General features: G+C 37.8%; 1 protein-coding gene across 10 annotated transcripts in view; it reads left to right on the top strand.

Moving 5' to 3' along the window:
- Positions 1–16,985, top strand: part of CDKAL1 (CDK5 regulatory subunit associated protein 1 like 1) — a 651,341-nt gene that overhangs the window by 204,976 nt on the left and 429,380 nt on the right. For all 10 annotated transcript variants that reach the window (XM_030881291.2, XM_030881294.2, XM_070046775.1 and 7 more), the window contains one exon: positions 9,404–9,524. In XM_030881291.2, the coding sequence (XP_030737151.1) occupies positions 9,404–9,524 (121 nt within the window). The remainder of the gene's footprint in view (positions 1–9,403; positions 9,525–16,985) is intronic.

Here is a 16,985-nt window from a genome sequence, read left to right as displayed (position 1 = left end):
AGAGGCCCACGTACCACAAACAAAACAAAACAAACAAAAAAAAACCACCCCAAAACATTAAAGCCTTGGAGCTACTGAAATTTAGAATTCAGGAGATGTGTGGTGACCTAAATGGGAAGGAAATCCAAAAAAGGGGATATATGTATACGTATAGCAGATTCACTTCGCTGTATGGTAAAAACTAACGCAGCATTGTAAAGCAACTATACTTCAACACAAATTTTAAAAATAAAAAAGTAAATAAATAGAGTGTGGGGAAAAAAAGAAGAGAAATATATAGAATTCAGGGGAGCCTACTGTAGCAAGACAGCCAACCACCTGAGTTCTTTTAAGGGTCAGTACTGAGGTGGAGTTAACTGATGTGCGAGTGCTTTGACTTGTGAGTATTTTGATATACACTTGATTTAGATTGTGAAAAGTAAGTTGGCACCGTATAAATCTCCCACTGTCATAAAAGGTATATCTGCTTGCAAAAGATGTAATTAATTCATAAAATTAAATGCTTCTGGTAGTTTGCCTCCAGAAGGTATTTCCATTACTATAAGAAGACATCTTGCTTATGTGGATTATTTATTTTATGTATTCTTTGTCCAGTATGATGACTTGAAAATAGTTGTCATTAGTTGTACCAACAGTGCTGTACGAATGGAAGAAAAAGTTGCCTTAGAATTCTCCATTCCAACATGTTTTCATCTTTACATCTTCCACAGTTCTGGATCATACATAAATTTCACGTCATTATAATTATAGTGTAGATACTTTTTTGTGCAAGAAGAATTTTGATATTAAATAACCCTCAAACTTTGAGGGGATTTAAACTTTGTGTTCTGTCCCTATCTTAGCTTCCTCTCCAGCCCAAAACTCTGGAAATGCATGCTGGTAACATCAGGACCTTAGTAGAGGCTCTCTTTGCTTATACTTTGATTCACGCTTTGAATTCTGTCTTTTTGGACAGTTGATTCTTACCATTCTTCTCTTATTTTAATGTTTTTTTCTAGGTGTCATCGTTCTAGTTAACATTTAAATTCTTAGTAATTGCTGAAATCTTAGTAGCTAAAATTGGCGCTTGAATTGTAATGATCTTGTGTTTTGAGTCAATTCTAGCATTTCGGGTAAAGTTTTCCAACCCAGACTAGCTGCTTCTTTCACTTAACCCAGCATCTTTGTTTCACTTTGCTTTCTTCTTTTAAAATGAGAATATGTCAGGAGAGTTACTTAGTGTGACCATTAGAGAGTGCTTGCTTTCTTGGGAGGAGCTGACATATGAGGAATGACATTGAACGGAGCAGAGACAAACTTGGGCTAAATTTTTGTTTTTCTGTGTAATTAAGTAGTTAAAAAGCCTTTGGAGGCCATGCTGAGTAACAGCTCCAAGCATTTTGTAGAAAAACAGTAAACTGAACTTTCCTTTCTAATATTCTTAAACAATATTCAAATTGATGGGGTCTCTTAAGTGAGAATTGATGTCTGTAGTGCATTTACTCATTTTTTTGTTTTTGTTTTTGTTTGTATATCTACCAGTCTTCTCTTACCCTCTGCCCCAGCATTGGGTTGGGTTTGCTTTTATTAGGAAGCTTTCCAGCAGGACGACCCAGAGCTTAGGGTTCAGATAGGTCTTCAGAATGTCTGTTAATAGGACTGAATTTGTGTGAAGTGAGAGCAGTTAGTATAAGAGATGACAGCAACTTGGCATGAGGCCTCTCTGGTGGTAGTGGAGGTGGGTGGTAACATATTAAGGAAACAGTGAATGGCCTTTAAAATTAGGTGAGAAGAATGAAGTATTGAAGGAAAGTCTGGCTGTTTATAGAGGCTTTAGAAGAAAAAGAAATTAAAGGAAAAAGAAATAAACAATTGGAGTCCAAGTTGCCAGATTATTGGTGCTTCTATAATGTGTAATGATATTCTAAGGCTAACTTGTACAAATGACTTTAGCTTTGAGAACCAGAGGGGGAACGATTGCTTTGTATGTAGAAACATAATTTAATTAATAAATACGTATTTTGTAGGTAGTCCTGTTTCTATCAGTGTGTGTGTGTGTGTGCGCGCGCGTGCGCGCGCACGCGCGCATATGTGTTTACATATATGCTTATATTACAGGGGTGGGTACTTTTCTGCTTTTGAATGACCATTATAATTGGCTTCTTGACATGTTGACAGACAGGGCTTTCTAGTATGTATGGGTGGGATGTTTTTCCTCAGCTCTAATAATGTTCAGTGCAGTTAGCACTGTGGGATTTGGGAAAGATTATTTGCTCATGAAGATCCATAAACCACACTGAATATTGATTCAACGAGTATAGCCATTATTGTACAAAATATGCCTTTTTTCGTGTAGGTTTTTCAGTGTTATGAATTCACAGGTGTGCATATAATAGTGAATTATATAAAACAAACTAGCTTTTGGTTCAATACTTTGTAATATATAATAATTTTAGCTAAAAAAATAGTTTAGTAACATTCTTTACTGGATTAGATCAAATGTAAAAACGAGCACAGAATCAGGGTTTTGTAGCTGATTTATAAATAACTGCTGAAAGCCTCGGGCTTAAAATTAAATTTGGTTTAACAGGACTGAATTTTATGTGACACTTGTAAGTAACAACTTAGATGTTTATTAAAGATGGTTAATAAGCCCACTGAGACATATTTGACCATTATTTAGAGGAGATGAAATGTGAATTTACATTGAAAATGGGAAAGATAAAATCTTGGAAATAGAACATTTGAGTATGTCCCATTCTACATATAAGGCAGTCTTCGTTTTTCATCCTTGGATTAAAATTGCATATTTCTATTTTAATAACTTACATCTTTATCCCTGTCTCCTCAGTGGTCTCATGTTATTATCAGTTTATCTGGTCACACTGAGCATCATTGTTCCCATCTGTTCCTATTAATACGTCCTCCTTTAATTTCTTATTACGTGTGATTGAAATGATGTAAAAACCAATATTTTCACTCTCCTTTTCTTTCAAACTCTGTTGTCCTGATTTCTTTTCTTCCTCTCCTTCTCTTCAGTCTAGCCACAAAGGGTGATGAAATCCGCAGTAGTCACAAAATAAATTGGTACTCATTGAGCAGTGTTCTTTTTCTTTCACAGTGCTAGGCATCAGTGACTAATCAGAAGGGATTGTATAGAGAAGCAGTGTGTGAGTGTCTAATGGTGGTCCTTACGGCTTGGTCCCTTCATAAGTATAGCATGTTCATTTTCAGTATAAATTTGCTCCCAAAGTTTCCTTTTTACCTTTCACATTTTTATTCCTTCAGCATGTTTCCCTGTTCCTGAGTCCTTGTTTCCTTTCCTTTTCGTCCCACAGATACACCTTCTTTAAGACATCTCCTTCAGTTTTATTATTTATTCTGTCAAATTTCAGTTTGTTTTAGAGGGTAATAATATTGATAACTGCACATATAATGGGTATTGATTTGTAGTATATGTTTTTATTCTGTGGTCTATAGATTTAAGGAGTTACTTTGAAATAGCAATTCTGTTTGCAAAAGGATTTTTTAAAAAGATGGTATAACAAGTATAAAAGTTCTATTCTGCTAGTCTGTTTTTTTAAAAAATAATCATTATGTGGTTGAATTTCCTTTCTTTCATCTTTGACCAGATATAATGAGGGACTTTTATGTTATTTCCTACTTTGTTTTTAGTGTGGTATATTTTTCAATTAAAGAAAAAAACAGACTGTTGCTAGGTCTGCCACTCTTTAATGAATCATTGGATTGGAAAATAACTCATTATATCATCAGGCAGGATATGTTCCTTTATTTGCATGTAGATAGTTGGAGATGAATAATTTATCAAATGTTATTAGTACAGGCTCATATTGCTGAAGTCTCAGCAGGATATAATGAAATTTGTCTCAGGCTGGTATGAAAATAGCATGCCTTTGCGTAGTCATTATTGAACTTTTGGCATCTCTCAGAGAACTATTATGTTATCATGCCAATCTTGCTCACCTCTTCATTAACTGGACTTGTGATTGAAGAGTTCAACTTATCTTGAAAATCTGTGAAATCTGGTATGCCAAATGCTTGAGTCTAACTGTGTTTCTCCATCAGAGCAAGAATTTTCAGAATGAATGAAGTACTTAATGTTTCTTATTAAAGCGATTAGTACAAAAAAGGCCATGACTGATGGTTTTATTACTTCTGGTCCTGAAAAGCTGTCTGTACAGGAGATGTTTAAGCAGTATATCTTTCTGAAATGAGGGGTGATGAAACATACATATAATTGCTTAGAATCTTATATCTGTACTAATTACGTATTTGAAGTTATTTTAAATAATTGCTTTTAAAAAGTGGGCTCTGATTAGCTTGTGGCACGACTGTGTGAGAAGGTCAACAGATCTCCCCACAAGCAACAACAAAGCTGGACACATGGTCAGAAACAAGCCATTCTTGCTTTCTGGAAAGTGAGTAAAAGCAGTCAGCAAATGAGAAGTGTTTATTTGTGCAAACAACTGAGCTTTGGGTAAGAACAGTGTGAGTCTGTGGTGTTTGTGCCTGGTGCTCCTGCCGTTTTCCTTCCTCAGCTCTGTGGGCAAGGTTGTTCAACCAGGGCAGGGCAGGCTGTAAAAACCAGCAGCTTCACTGCTGCTCCCAAGAAGGCTCAGTTGACTTGGAGGACTGTTTGGGAAAGTGAAGGTGTTTATGGCGCGTGACGGGGGGCGGGGGGTTAGGGGATGGGGTGTCTCTGGCTCTACACACCTGAAGTTGTAGGCCTGTTTGGCAGGAGTGGTAGACAGACAGACTAGCCATGGATTTAGTAGAGACTTCTGGGAGGTGAGACAGAGAGAGGATGCTTGATGAGTCTTCGCAAACTGTAAATTGATTGGACGTTGTGCACAGGCACAACAGGGAGCAGAGTGGGCCCAAGCTGCCTACACTTATCTGTTGGCTGGAGCTTGTATGCACATCGTGAGAAGGTGGGAGAGGACCCAAGAAAGCCCAGGAGAAAGTAAAAGGTGGGGCAGGCTTGAAAATGGCCCTAAGTTTGAATGCTCTCGTCTCATACACAGATCAATCAGCACATCGTTAGGAATCTTACTGGTTTAAGGTGTTTGAGCATATACGTGACCAGTCCTTGACTTAGCTTTGCTATGCAGATACAGAATTGACTGCTGGGAAGTGACGCTTTGGAGGGAAGAAAGCCAAAAAAGCTAAGAAAGGAGATTAATGACCATTCATTGTGGAGACATAAACTTCATAGACTACACTTTGGGTGATTAATGTGAATTGAGAGTTGCTACAATATATTAGCTAAAATTTCTAGTATTTAACAAAATATTATGATACATACAAAGAAACCACGTATAACCACGTTCAAGTGGGAAAAAAGCAGTCAGTATCGACTGTCGTTGAGCGGCCAGAAGTGTTGGATTTAGCAAAGACTTGAAAGAACTAAGTGAAACGATGTGAAAAGCATTTAAGAAAAGGATGATGACGGTGACTTGAGTACAGAATCACAAAATGATAGGAATTATAAAAGAGAACCAATAGGAAATCTGGAGTTGAAAAGTACAGTAGCTGAAATGAAAACATTCATTAGAGGGGCTCAACTGCAGATTTGAGATGGCCGAAGAAAAAAATCTGTGGATAGACCAAGGGAAATGATCTGATTTGGATAGAAGAAAAGAGGAAAAATGAAAAGGGCCTCAGGGACCATTGGGACAACATCTGGCACACCAAAAAATGTGTCATGGGAATCACAAAAGAAAAGGATACAGTGAAAAACAGCAACAGCAATAACAGTAGTTTTAAACCGTACTGGATGAAAACTTCGCAAATTTTATGAAAACCATTACTTTCGGATCCAAAAAGCTAAATGAATTCCATGTAGAGAAGTCCCAGATATCCATACCTATACACATTGTAGTCATTGTAGAAAGAGAGGGAAAATCTTGGCAGCATAAGAGAAAAATGACATACTGTGTACCAGAGAACAACAAGATTAATAGTCGACTTCTCACCAGAAGCACTAGAGGTCAAAGACAGTGGAGTGATATATTCAGTGCTCAAGGAACAAAACTGTCAACTAAGAATTCTGTTGATATATCCAGCAAAAGTATCCTTCACAAATGAAGCAAAATAAAGACATTTCCAAATAAAAAATTTTTTGCTAGCAGACTTGATTTACAAGAAATACTGAAGACAATTTTTCAGGCAGAAAGTGGTACCAAATGGAAATCCCCAGGAGGAAATGAAGAGTGCTGGAAGTGGTAATTATGTGGGTAAATATATAGTACTTTATAAATATATTTTTTTCACATTTTTCTTTAAAAAACATACAACTGTATAAAACAACAATTGTAGCACTGTATTTTAGGGTTTATACAACTGTATATGTTAATATGTGTGATGGCAGTGGCACAAAGGAGAAAGAAGGAAAAGAAATGATTCTGGGACAATTGACTATCCATGTGCAAAAATAAACTTAGACCTTTATTATACACAAAAAGTAACACAGTGTATCCTAGACCTAATTATAAGAGTGAAAATGATAAAACTTGTGGAAGAACGAAATTGAGCTATTTGTAATGAGGTGGATAGACCTAGAGTCTGTCATACAGAGTGAAGTAAGTCAGAAAGAAAAAGACAAATACCGTATGCTAACACACACATATGGAATTCAAGAAGAAAAAAAAAATGTCATGAAGAACCTAGGGGTAAGACAGGAATAAAGACGCAGACCTACTGGAGAACGGACTTGAGGATATGGGGAGGGGGAAGGGTGAGCTGTGACAGGGCGAGAGAGAGTCATGGACATATACACACTAACAAACGTAAGGTAGATAGCTAGTGGGAAGCAGCCGCATAGCACAGGGATATTGGCTCGGTGCTTTGTGACAGCCTGGAGGGGTGGGATAGGGAGGGTGGGAGGGAGGGAGACGCAAGAGGGAAGACATATGGGAACATATGTATATGTATAACTGATTCACTTTGTTATAAAGCAGAAACTAACACACCATTGTAAAGCAATTATACCCCAATAAAGATGTTAAAAAAAAAAAAAACTTGTGGAAGAAAATGTAGGAGAAATCTTTGTGCTCTTGGGCTAGGCAGAGATATGACACCCAGAGCATGAGCTGTAAAATAAAATATTGATAAGTTGAACTTCATTATATTAAAAAAAACTTTAATTTTCAAAAGATGCCATTATGAAAGTGAAACTATAAGCCACAGACTGAGAGAAAATATTTAAAAATTATATATCTCAGAAAGGTCATATAACCAGAATATGAAAAGAATTCTTATAATTCAATAAGACAAATGCTATAACTAAAATATTGACAAAATACTGGAATAGACATTTATATTAGTGAGGGTTCTTCAGAGAAAGAGAACCAATAGGGGTGTGTGTGTGTGTGTGTGTGTGTGTGTGTGTGTGTGTGTGTGTGTGTGTGTGTGTGTGTGTGTGTGTGTGTGTGTGTGTCATGAGATGTATTATAAGGTATTGGCTCCCACCATTAAGGAGGCTGAAAATTCCCAGTGTCTGTAGTCGGCAAGGTGAAGACTGTAGAGAGCTGATGTGTAGTTCCAGTCCAGGTCCAAAGGTCTGAGAATCAGGAGAGTTGTTGGTGTAAGTTACAGCTGGCAACTGGGCAGGTGCGAGACCCAAGAAGAGCTGATATTTCAGTCTTGAGTCTGAAGGCTGGAAAAGACCAGTTACTCAGCTCAGTAGTCAGACAGGAGGAGTTAGTTCCCTCTTACTCAGCATTTTTGTTCTATTCAGGTCTTTGATTAATTGGATAATGCCCACCAGTGTTAGAGAGAGCAGTGTGCCTTACTCAGTCTACTGATTGAAATGTCAGTCTCATCCAGAAACACCCTCACAGACACACCCAAAATAATGTTTGGCTAAATGTCTCGGCACCCTGTGGCCCAGGCAAGTTGACGCATAAAAATTAACCATGACAACATTTTACCAAATGGGAATACAATTGGCTAATCACACGAAAAGGTGCTCAATATTGTTAGTCATTATGGAATGCGTATTATTCATTCAAAGCACAATAATATACCACTGCATGCCCACTAGAATAGCTGTTGTCAGAAGTTACAGTATGAGTGAGGTCTTGGTGATATGGAGAAACTCAAACCCTCATACATTGCTGGTGGGATATAAAATGGGAGCACTTCTTTGGAAAAGTTATTTCTTATAAAAGTGAATATAAATTTATGATATAACCCACAATTCTTTTCCTAGGAATCTATCTAAGAGAGGTGAACACATATGTCCGCATGAAGATCTGTATTCAGATATTCATAGAAGCATTATTATAAAAGGTGTTAATTGGGAACAGTCCAAGTGTTCATCAGCTGGTTGATAGATTAGCAAAATGTAATATATTTGGTATGGGAGCATGGATAGACTATAAATAAGCTTGAGAGAGTTTTGGGGGTGATGGAAATGTTCTAAAAATGGGTTGTGATGATTGTACAACTGTATAAGTTTATTTAAAATCATTGAATTGTGTACTTACAATGGGTGAGTTTTACAGGATGTACTTCAGTAAAGTTATAAAAAATAATATGTATATAGAGAAAGTGATAAATATGGAAAATAATATTTAGTGAATATCAAGGAGATGGGAATTATTCTATTCTTCCAACTTTTCTGTAACTACAATTAATTCAACATTTTAATGGGTCTTAGAAGTGTTCTGATTCTTTTGTAACGTTTTAAAAAAAATAAGTTTAAAAGCTTTTGTTTGTTCTTAAAAAATCCAACCCTAGAGTGTCTTTTTTTTTTTGCGGTACGCGGGCCTCTCACTGTTGTGGTGTCTCCTGTTGCGGAGCACAGGCTCTGGACGCGCAGGCTCAGCGGCCATGGCTCACGGGCCCAGCTGCTCCGCGGCATGTGGGATCTTCCCGGACCAGGACACGAACCCGTGTCCCCTGCATCGGCAGGCGGACTCTCAACCACTGCGCCACCAAGCGAAGCCGCCCTAGAGTGTCATTTTATCTCAACTTTTTAATTCTTTACTTCTTTGATTTACAGTTTGCTTTGAGCAGATGATCTGCTTTTGCACTTGGCCTGCAGGGCCAGTGCCCAAGTGAACCCTTCCTGCTTCATATATTTACATATCTGGTCTATGTTAGGGACCATTCGTACCTGTGGAATGACACTCTGAGGATATTTTTATTTCTCTCATCTGTGCAGTATTAATGTGCAGATATTCTAAGCAAAGCACTTTTGACTGTAGGACTTGAACACCGCTGCCTTTCCCTTTGGTAGTATTTCTTAGGTTCAGTGATCATATCTTCTCCGGGTTGTTTTTATTTGTTTTCATAAAAGAAAAAGTTAAATGCAAATATTAACACATTTGTTGAAAGCAGTAAATTAAAGTGAAGTTGTATGACTCATGCTAACGTGTTTTCTATGCTTTATTTGAAGGTCACTCTGTGAGACTGCTGGGTCAGAAAAAGGATAATGGAAAACGGTTGGGGGGAGCACGACTGGATTTGCCAAAGATTAGGAAGAATCCACTGATAGAAATCATTTCCATCAACACTGGGTAAGCTTTTCTCTAACTCATAAAATATTTAATATACTCCATGAATTTTCCTGGCTATATGACACAGAAAAGTAGTTGAACATTTCCTTGGGAAAGAAAAATCAAAAATGAATTTTTAAAAAAATCAGACATGAGTATCGTTCCCTCTAAGATGTTCCCTGTATGCAGTTGCACTTATATATGCAGCAAGTGTTTTTTTCTTTGATTAACATTACTCTAACTTCTTTTTGGTAATAAACGTGGATTTTGTTTTCCAGCTCTGCCCTTGGTTAAAATCTTTTCAAGAAGAGTATTACTTCTCCTTCTTTTTTTTTTTTTTTTTGTGGTACGTGGGCCACTCTTGTGGCCTCTCGTTGCGGAGCACAGGCTCCGGACGCACAGGCTTAGTGGCCATGGCTCACGGACCCAGCTGCTCCGCGGCATTGTGGGATCTTCCCCGACCAGGGCACGAACCCGCATCCCCCGCATCGGCAGGCGGACTCTCAACCACTGCGCCGCCAGGGAAGCACAAGAAGAGTATTTCATTCTGTGAAATGGTTAATACACCCATCATCTTTGACTGTTTTTTTCAATAGCATTATAGTAAATATTGCCCAAGATCCTAACCATATTTTGATTATTAACTATCTGAAATGAATATTTTTAAATGTTACTTTTATGAGCCTTAAACTGAAGATAAACATCGTGACTGAATATGAAGTACTCTTTAATTGCCATGTTGGTCTGAAGTTCTGCCTGATTATAACTCCTGGTATAATCAGTCATACTTGGTTTTATTTGCGTTTGTTGAATTTGGTTCTTTTAAATAGTGACTCCATTTGAGAAAGTTACTTATTTCCCACTTTATATTATCATAGTCTGGTAATACATTTAAATTCAAACCTCATGAAAGTCCCTCCATTCATGTAGCTGCCTCACATTTCCCACAGATTTAAGCCTTCTGCTCCTTTTAAATTTTAATCTTCCTTCTCTCTTTTTAAAAATTGTCCTCCTTCTGCCCTTTGCTTTCTTCATGATCTTTCCCACTGAGAACGGGTGAACTTATCTTTCCTGCCCCAGCATCTTTCTACCTCTCTCCAAGCCAGTGCTGTCCTTTCCTCCTGCACTGTTGCAGCTGTGTTGTCACTGGTTGTCTTTTCTCTTGCCTTATCATCCACCTCTGGTTCATCCTCCCCACTGCTGCCAAAGACCGGGGACTGTTGAAGAAGACATTTGGCTTTTCCCTAAAAGCCCTTGGGCACTTTCAGTTTACTTTGTGAACTTGTCCAGGACCAGTGTCTGGCCTTCAGTGTGGAAGATTCATAAACCTGGACTCATCAAGCTCAGAGACTACTAGCGACTAAGTCAGAATTTAACAGTCAGAAGCGTAGCTGTCGCATTGACCGGAGAATCTGATATATCCTCTGGAGCCTGAGCCAAGTTATGGGTGTAAGGCTGTTTGCTGTTGCCTCTGTCTCAGTCACTCTTCACCTTCCTTCACATCCTGCATTGCTGCTGCTGTTGTTTTTGACGCCTGAATTCAAATTCCTATTAAAATTTCAGCATACCTACATTTCCTTTCCTCCATATTTGCCTTATTTTCCTTTGTAACATTTCTGGGTATTGAAATAGACATATGTCCATCTATGTTGTAATTGTCTCCCCTCACTGGCATGTAATAAGCTCCATGAAGGTAGGGAATTGACTTTCTTTTTTATCATTGTATCCTTAGTACACAGAAGTATGTACACAGTAGGGATTTATGTTCACTTATGAATGTTCACTTATGAATGTTCACTTATGAATGAATAATTGAGTTCTATAATTAGAAAGTTGAATGGGATCATGTTAATTTCTTGTTGCAGTACAAATTGCCTTGCTACTTGCTCCGTAATACTTGGAGTTTGGCTAAGTGTACTTTCTCCTAAACAATGTCTTTAGAGGGGCAAAGTCTAAATGTTTCTGATAGTCTCATTTTTAAAAAAAAACACAGGACTGATCAACTCCTTTTTGACTGGCACATTCCTTTAAGTATGTTATTATTTTAGGGTTTGTCAAACCCTTTTGTATTAGAATCTGTTATCTTAGGATCAAGGTGACTTTGTAGCTACTTGTGACCTGCTGAGTGTCGATTTTAACTGTTTGTTTTCAAAGATACTTTATATTTTTAGTCTCCGTACTTCTCCATTCTGTCACTCCCCACCTCACACTCCAGTATTCAGTCTCACTGAACTACTTGACATTCTCAGCCTCAAGGTCCTTCTCTCTCTCGACTCCAGGCCTGTCTGTGTGCTGTAAGGATCCCCTGGCGTGTCTTACCATTTCTCCACTTACTCGCGGGTAATCTTGCGGTACGCACTTGTGTGCCCCTTTCTTTGGGTGGCTGCTTGTTCCTCCCCTCCTGACCAGGCTAAATACCTCCATCTTTCCGTTGTGCGTCTACAACATTCCCTGTTTACCTTGATTGTGGCACTTCTCAGGATGCATAGTTTATATCTTCTACTTAGTTATGAGCTTCGTGAATTCAGAAGGTATTTCAGTCATCACTGTTATTATCTCTGACTTCAGGGTCCAGGACAAAGTGAGCACTCAATAAATGCTGCATCAGTGTTGTATTTTCAAGCCACTACTAATTTATTTTGCCGTGTATTTTTCAAAATTTCCCTTAGGTAGCCATTTTAAATAGCATTAAGTTAAAATTTTTCATATATTTATAATCTGAATTTTTCTTCTCTTGGATTTAGTGTTTCTTATAATGAGGCTATAGACTTTTTTAAAGCTCACTGGGTATTTCCTTTCACGTTCTCATCCTCTCACATCTCTCATATTACAGTATAGAATTGCCTCTTAGTAAATAAATTAGCAAACATTCTTTTGCTGTTGAGAGCATTAATCTGTGCTGTCACTCGTTGCGATAAGAGTCTCTGAACTTCTCTGACGACTAATCATTTTCCTGAATCTGTTGGAGCCTTATCACTTGTTCTCGGATGAAAGTCTCTCCATGAGTGTTTGTCGACAGTATCACTCTTAACATCTTTACCTTGAATTTTATTTTTTTTACCTCCAGTAGAGCTCATTGCTTTTTTTCATTTACATTTAAATGTTTTAAAAGAGTTCTACGGATAATTATTTCTTTCAGGCAAAAATTATCATCTCCATCAAAATCTTACACTTTTCAAAGTTTTATGGCTTTGAAATTAAATATGGATATATGTTTCATATAAATTTTCTATCCATCAGTTAGGGAAAGGACCCCATTTTCAGCAAGTTTTATTACATGTATTGGTAATTTAGCAAAGTTACTATTAAACTCTACAGAGTTGTTATGCTTTGTTACGTTTCTAACTTAAAATGTAAAAGGAGTATATTAGTTGCTTTAGCCAAGGAAGAAGTTGAAAATTTCATATCATGCTAGATTGTGGATGAGCTGAGACCACTACTTGTTTGATCACATTGTGTATAATAAGAGTACCTTTAGTTCTTTTTTTTTTTTGCGGTACGCGGGCCTCTCACTGTCGTGGCCTCTCCCGCCGTGGAGCACAGGCTCTGGACGCTCAGGCCCAGCAGCCACGGCTCACGGGCCCAGCCTCTCCACGGCATGTGGGATCCCCCCGGACCGGGGCACGAACCCGTGTCCCCCACATCGGCAGGCGAACCCTCAACCACTGCACCACCAGGGAATCCCAAGAGTATCTTTAGTTCTTAAATAACATTTATTTTTTCTTTCCATACTCTCAATTTTATGTTCAGTTATTCATCCTTCTTATGTTTGCTGTATTGCATATAAAAACTTGGTCTACTCGGTTCCTTGTCTCAATTTACAACATTCTTTTTTTTTTGAGGTGAGCCTTCTGAGGTTAGCTGCCCCTTGTCCAATATCACTCTTATTTCTAGACTGTCCCTTATGGGGTAAGGACTCCCTGTAGACATGAATAGGCACATGTTTGTCTAGTAGGATGATGAGAGCTGTATGGACATGACTGAAATGCAGGAGAGAATGAAGTTAATCATTGCTAATGTATATTGAGTGCTTAATGTGGGCCAGACATAATTCTGTGAAATGTGTATTTTTTCCTGTATTTCGTCCTCACAACAGCCTTGTGAGATTTTTCAGTAGATGAGGAAACTAAGTTACAGAGCGGTTAGGTGACTTCACCTTGTCGTGCAGCTAGTAGGGGACTGAGACTGAAGCTTATCTCTTGCGCCCGTCAGACACTTCTGTGGGTTCACAGGAGCAAGGGATCATATCAAGTGTGGGAACAGAACAATCTTTGCATTATAGTGACATTTGAAATGAAATTTCAGCATCTATAGGCCACCCACATTTCTTGCTTATGGTTCCTATAGCAACCAAGCCAGGAAGGAATGAGAGCCTGGGTGGTAGTTTTGGGAAGGAAAAGCAAGGGTGGCAGTACTGTGTAATAGTTAAGAAGATGGGCTTTGGCATTCTCCAGTGGATTTATTTGTAACCATGGATTTGGAAGTTCCAAAGAGTGGTTGGAGATAGAAATACAAGGCTGAAAAGAAGCCTTAGTTGGAGGGGTGAGAGTTGAGGTCAGTGAAGGTGAATGGTCAGTGCTTGTATATGGGAAATAAGAGGAGAGAGAGGAATTATCTATGAAATAAAACAAGTCAGTGGCAAAGGTTTTATGAAGAGAAGTGTCTAACTATCAATTACTTCTGATCCCTTGAGGAGAAGTAATGCCAGGTTAGGTGAATCATTTTCGAAAGAGCCGGAAATTTGCAAACCATGTTAGAAATTAGTAGGCCTTGTTACAGGAGGACTGCTCTTTGGAGGAGTTCTGCTATAAAGTGAGAGATGTGGTCTTTAGAATACAAGGATATTTCTATCTGAGCTTGTTTAGAGGCAGAGGGGTAAGGATTAGAAATATATTGACAGGAGAAACTGTTTAAACAGGAACAGTTGTGAACATAGTTAGAAAGGTAAGTGTTGGAGAGAAAGACCCCTTCATGCTTCCTCAGACATAAGAGTAAAGGATGTAAGTTTAAGTGTAGAACTTATCAGTTCATTTTTCTTAAAGGTCTTCACTGATTTAATTTAGAGAAAGGTGCTCAGTTCCTCCATGCTGTCAGGCAAAATGGAGGGTGGAGGGTTCAGTGTCCTGTCCCTTTATGTTTTGGTTAATATACTGTGGTCTCTTTTTGATTCCATTGACTTGAGATACAGCCAGTTCTCGATCAGAATCCCCCCTCCTTCCAAGGTTTGTCAGTTTTCTTCTTCCCCGATTTCCTCCCTTTGGTGGTGGTGTTCAGCTGATATTCTACACTACAGATTTTCTATAAACTGGAAGCTCTGTCTAATCTGAGATTCTAATTAAAAATTTGGCCAGAAATAATCTTGTTTCTGGGGTAAATATATGAAATTTGAAGAGTCATGCCAGAGTGTTCCATTTTTTTTCATGAAATTCGTGGAGTGAGGTCATGGTCCTGATGCACAACAGAGTAGGAAATCTGTGGATATTTATGTAGAAAAGTATCAACCAGGTGCCGTGGTCAGTGTAATAGGGAGTCAGTATGTGCATAAAAGGAAGAAGTGAGCTGAGGTTGAAAAGCTCAGGTTTTGTCAGGGGACCCCATTTGTGTGATTGCCTTATTTTTTTTCTAGTAGTAAGAATGGAGTGTGGAGACAGAAGGAAATACAGGGGACAAAAAGTTAAAAATCAGAAAATGGGCCATAAAGAAAATCTCTGCTTCATTTTGCTGTCTCGCTCACTATCAAAGTCATCATCTTGACAATCCCTTGGCAATTTTCATTCTTCCAAAGCCAAGAGTTGGGTGCTACTCAGCAGTTCTGATATAAAGTATATCATATTTTAGATACTACTATCAGATTATCCCTCGTTTGAAGGGGTAATCCTCCCTAGGGCTAAACACATCTTAGAAAATACCATCTGACCCTGTAATATTTTACTGATACTTTCACTTTTAAAATTTATCATCTTTCTTGTTGTTTGCCATCTGCCAGACATAAAATGATGGTATATGGGAACCTTTAAGGGGAATCTAATTTTCTTTGAGATTACATACTTGAATTTATTACAGTTTTTTAAAGTATCTGTTACTTTTCCCCCTGTGACATCTTAGCTTTTGGAAAACAAACTAAGATATTTCAACTTTTTTTCTATAATGTCCGGAATTTATCAGTCCCTATTCCAGGGCTAGATATATAGGTGAATGAATGAATGAAAGAGAAAGAATGCAAATTTCTCTCATAGAAGTGAAGTAGGATCATTACTAATAACATTTTGCTATCTTTCTGGTTCTAATGATTAAAACATGAAATAATTATTAACTACATATAATCACAATGCATTTGAAAATATAATTATTATGTGCTTACCACATTACCAGGTATGGTATTAGATATTATGACATATACAAAGATAAACATTTCCCAAGTCAACAGGTAACTAACATTGACTGAAATAATCCAAAAAATCCAGCTGTAAACACAGAGTTAATTGCAGCTCCTGTATGGGGAGGATTTGGGTCTTGTTCTGTTCCACGTTCTGGGGAATGTATGCTTTTAGGTGCCAGCATGACACTCTCCATGAGAGTACACAGCAGTGACTCCTGCGACCTCTGAATGTAAGCGGTGTCAGAGACTCAGGTATCCTCTTACTGCCCCTCTATGAGATGTGGCAGCAACAAAGTGAAATGGTCTTCTCCTTGACCTTTGTCATCAAACACGACTACTGCCATTGTCAGTACACGTGTGGAAAATATAAGCCTCAAATGCTATCTTTTAATGTTACTCTTTAAATTACAGCTTTCAGAAAATAACATTCTATTAAAAAAATTTGGTGGTAAAAAATTCATTGGGTTGGTCAAAAAGTTCGTTTGGGTTTTTGGTAATATCTTATGGAAAAACCCGAACGAATTTTTTGGCCAACCCGTAATTAGAAGTGTTCTTATAAAGCTTGAATTAAGGTTCCAAAAAGATCCTGTTAGAAGGTTGAATATATGCAATATCACACTTGTATTAGGGTGAATCTTTTTAACATTTTTGGAGAATAAAATTTGGGATATTTTATTTTATAATCCCTTTGAAATGACTATGTGTTTAGTATATTCAATGATTCATTAACTTCTTTTATCTTAGCATGGTGTCAACAAATAAGTGTTCTTTTTTTTCCCTAGTTATACTGTACTGTTCTGTTTACATGTCCTGATTGTAATAACCGTGGCACTATTCTGAATCTGCTCTCTTGATAAAAGCTCCCTCAGCCTCGGTGCCGTCCTCAGAGACATCTATTAGGTACTGACACCTTTTTCCAAGAGGCAGTATCTCAAGATAAAACATTTTCCAAAAAGAATTCAGCAGACTTAATAGTCACTCATTTCTTTAAAAATTATTGGTCAATATCACTTTTTTATATATTGGGCACTGATGACTGTAAATTAATGTAAGTCAGTTTTGTCATGTATACTCTTAGAAGTTTTTTTGATAGACAGTAGTAC

The sequence above is a fragment of the Globicephala melas genome, chromosome 11 (genome assembly GCF_963455315.2).
Source record: "Globicephala melas chromosome 11, mGloMel1.2, whole genome shotgun sequence".
Lineage (NCBI taxonomy): Eukaryota > Metazoa > Chordata > Mammalia > Artiodactyla > Delphinidae > Globicephala > Globicephala melas.
Note: the sequence above shows the minus strand (reverse complement) of the source record. Positions and strands in the feature narration are given on the sequence as shown.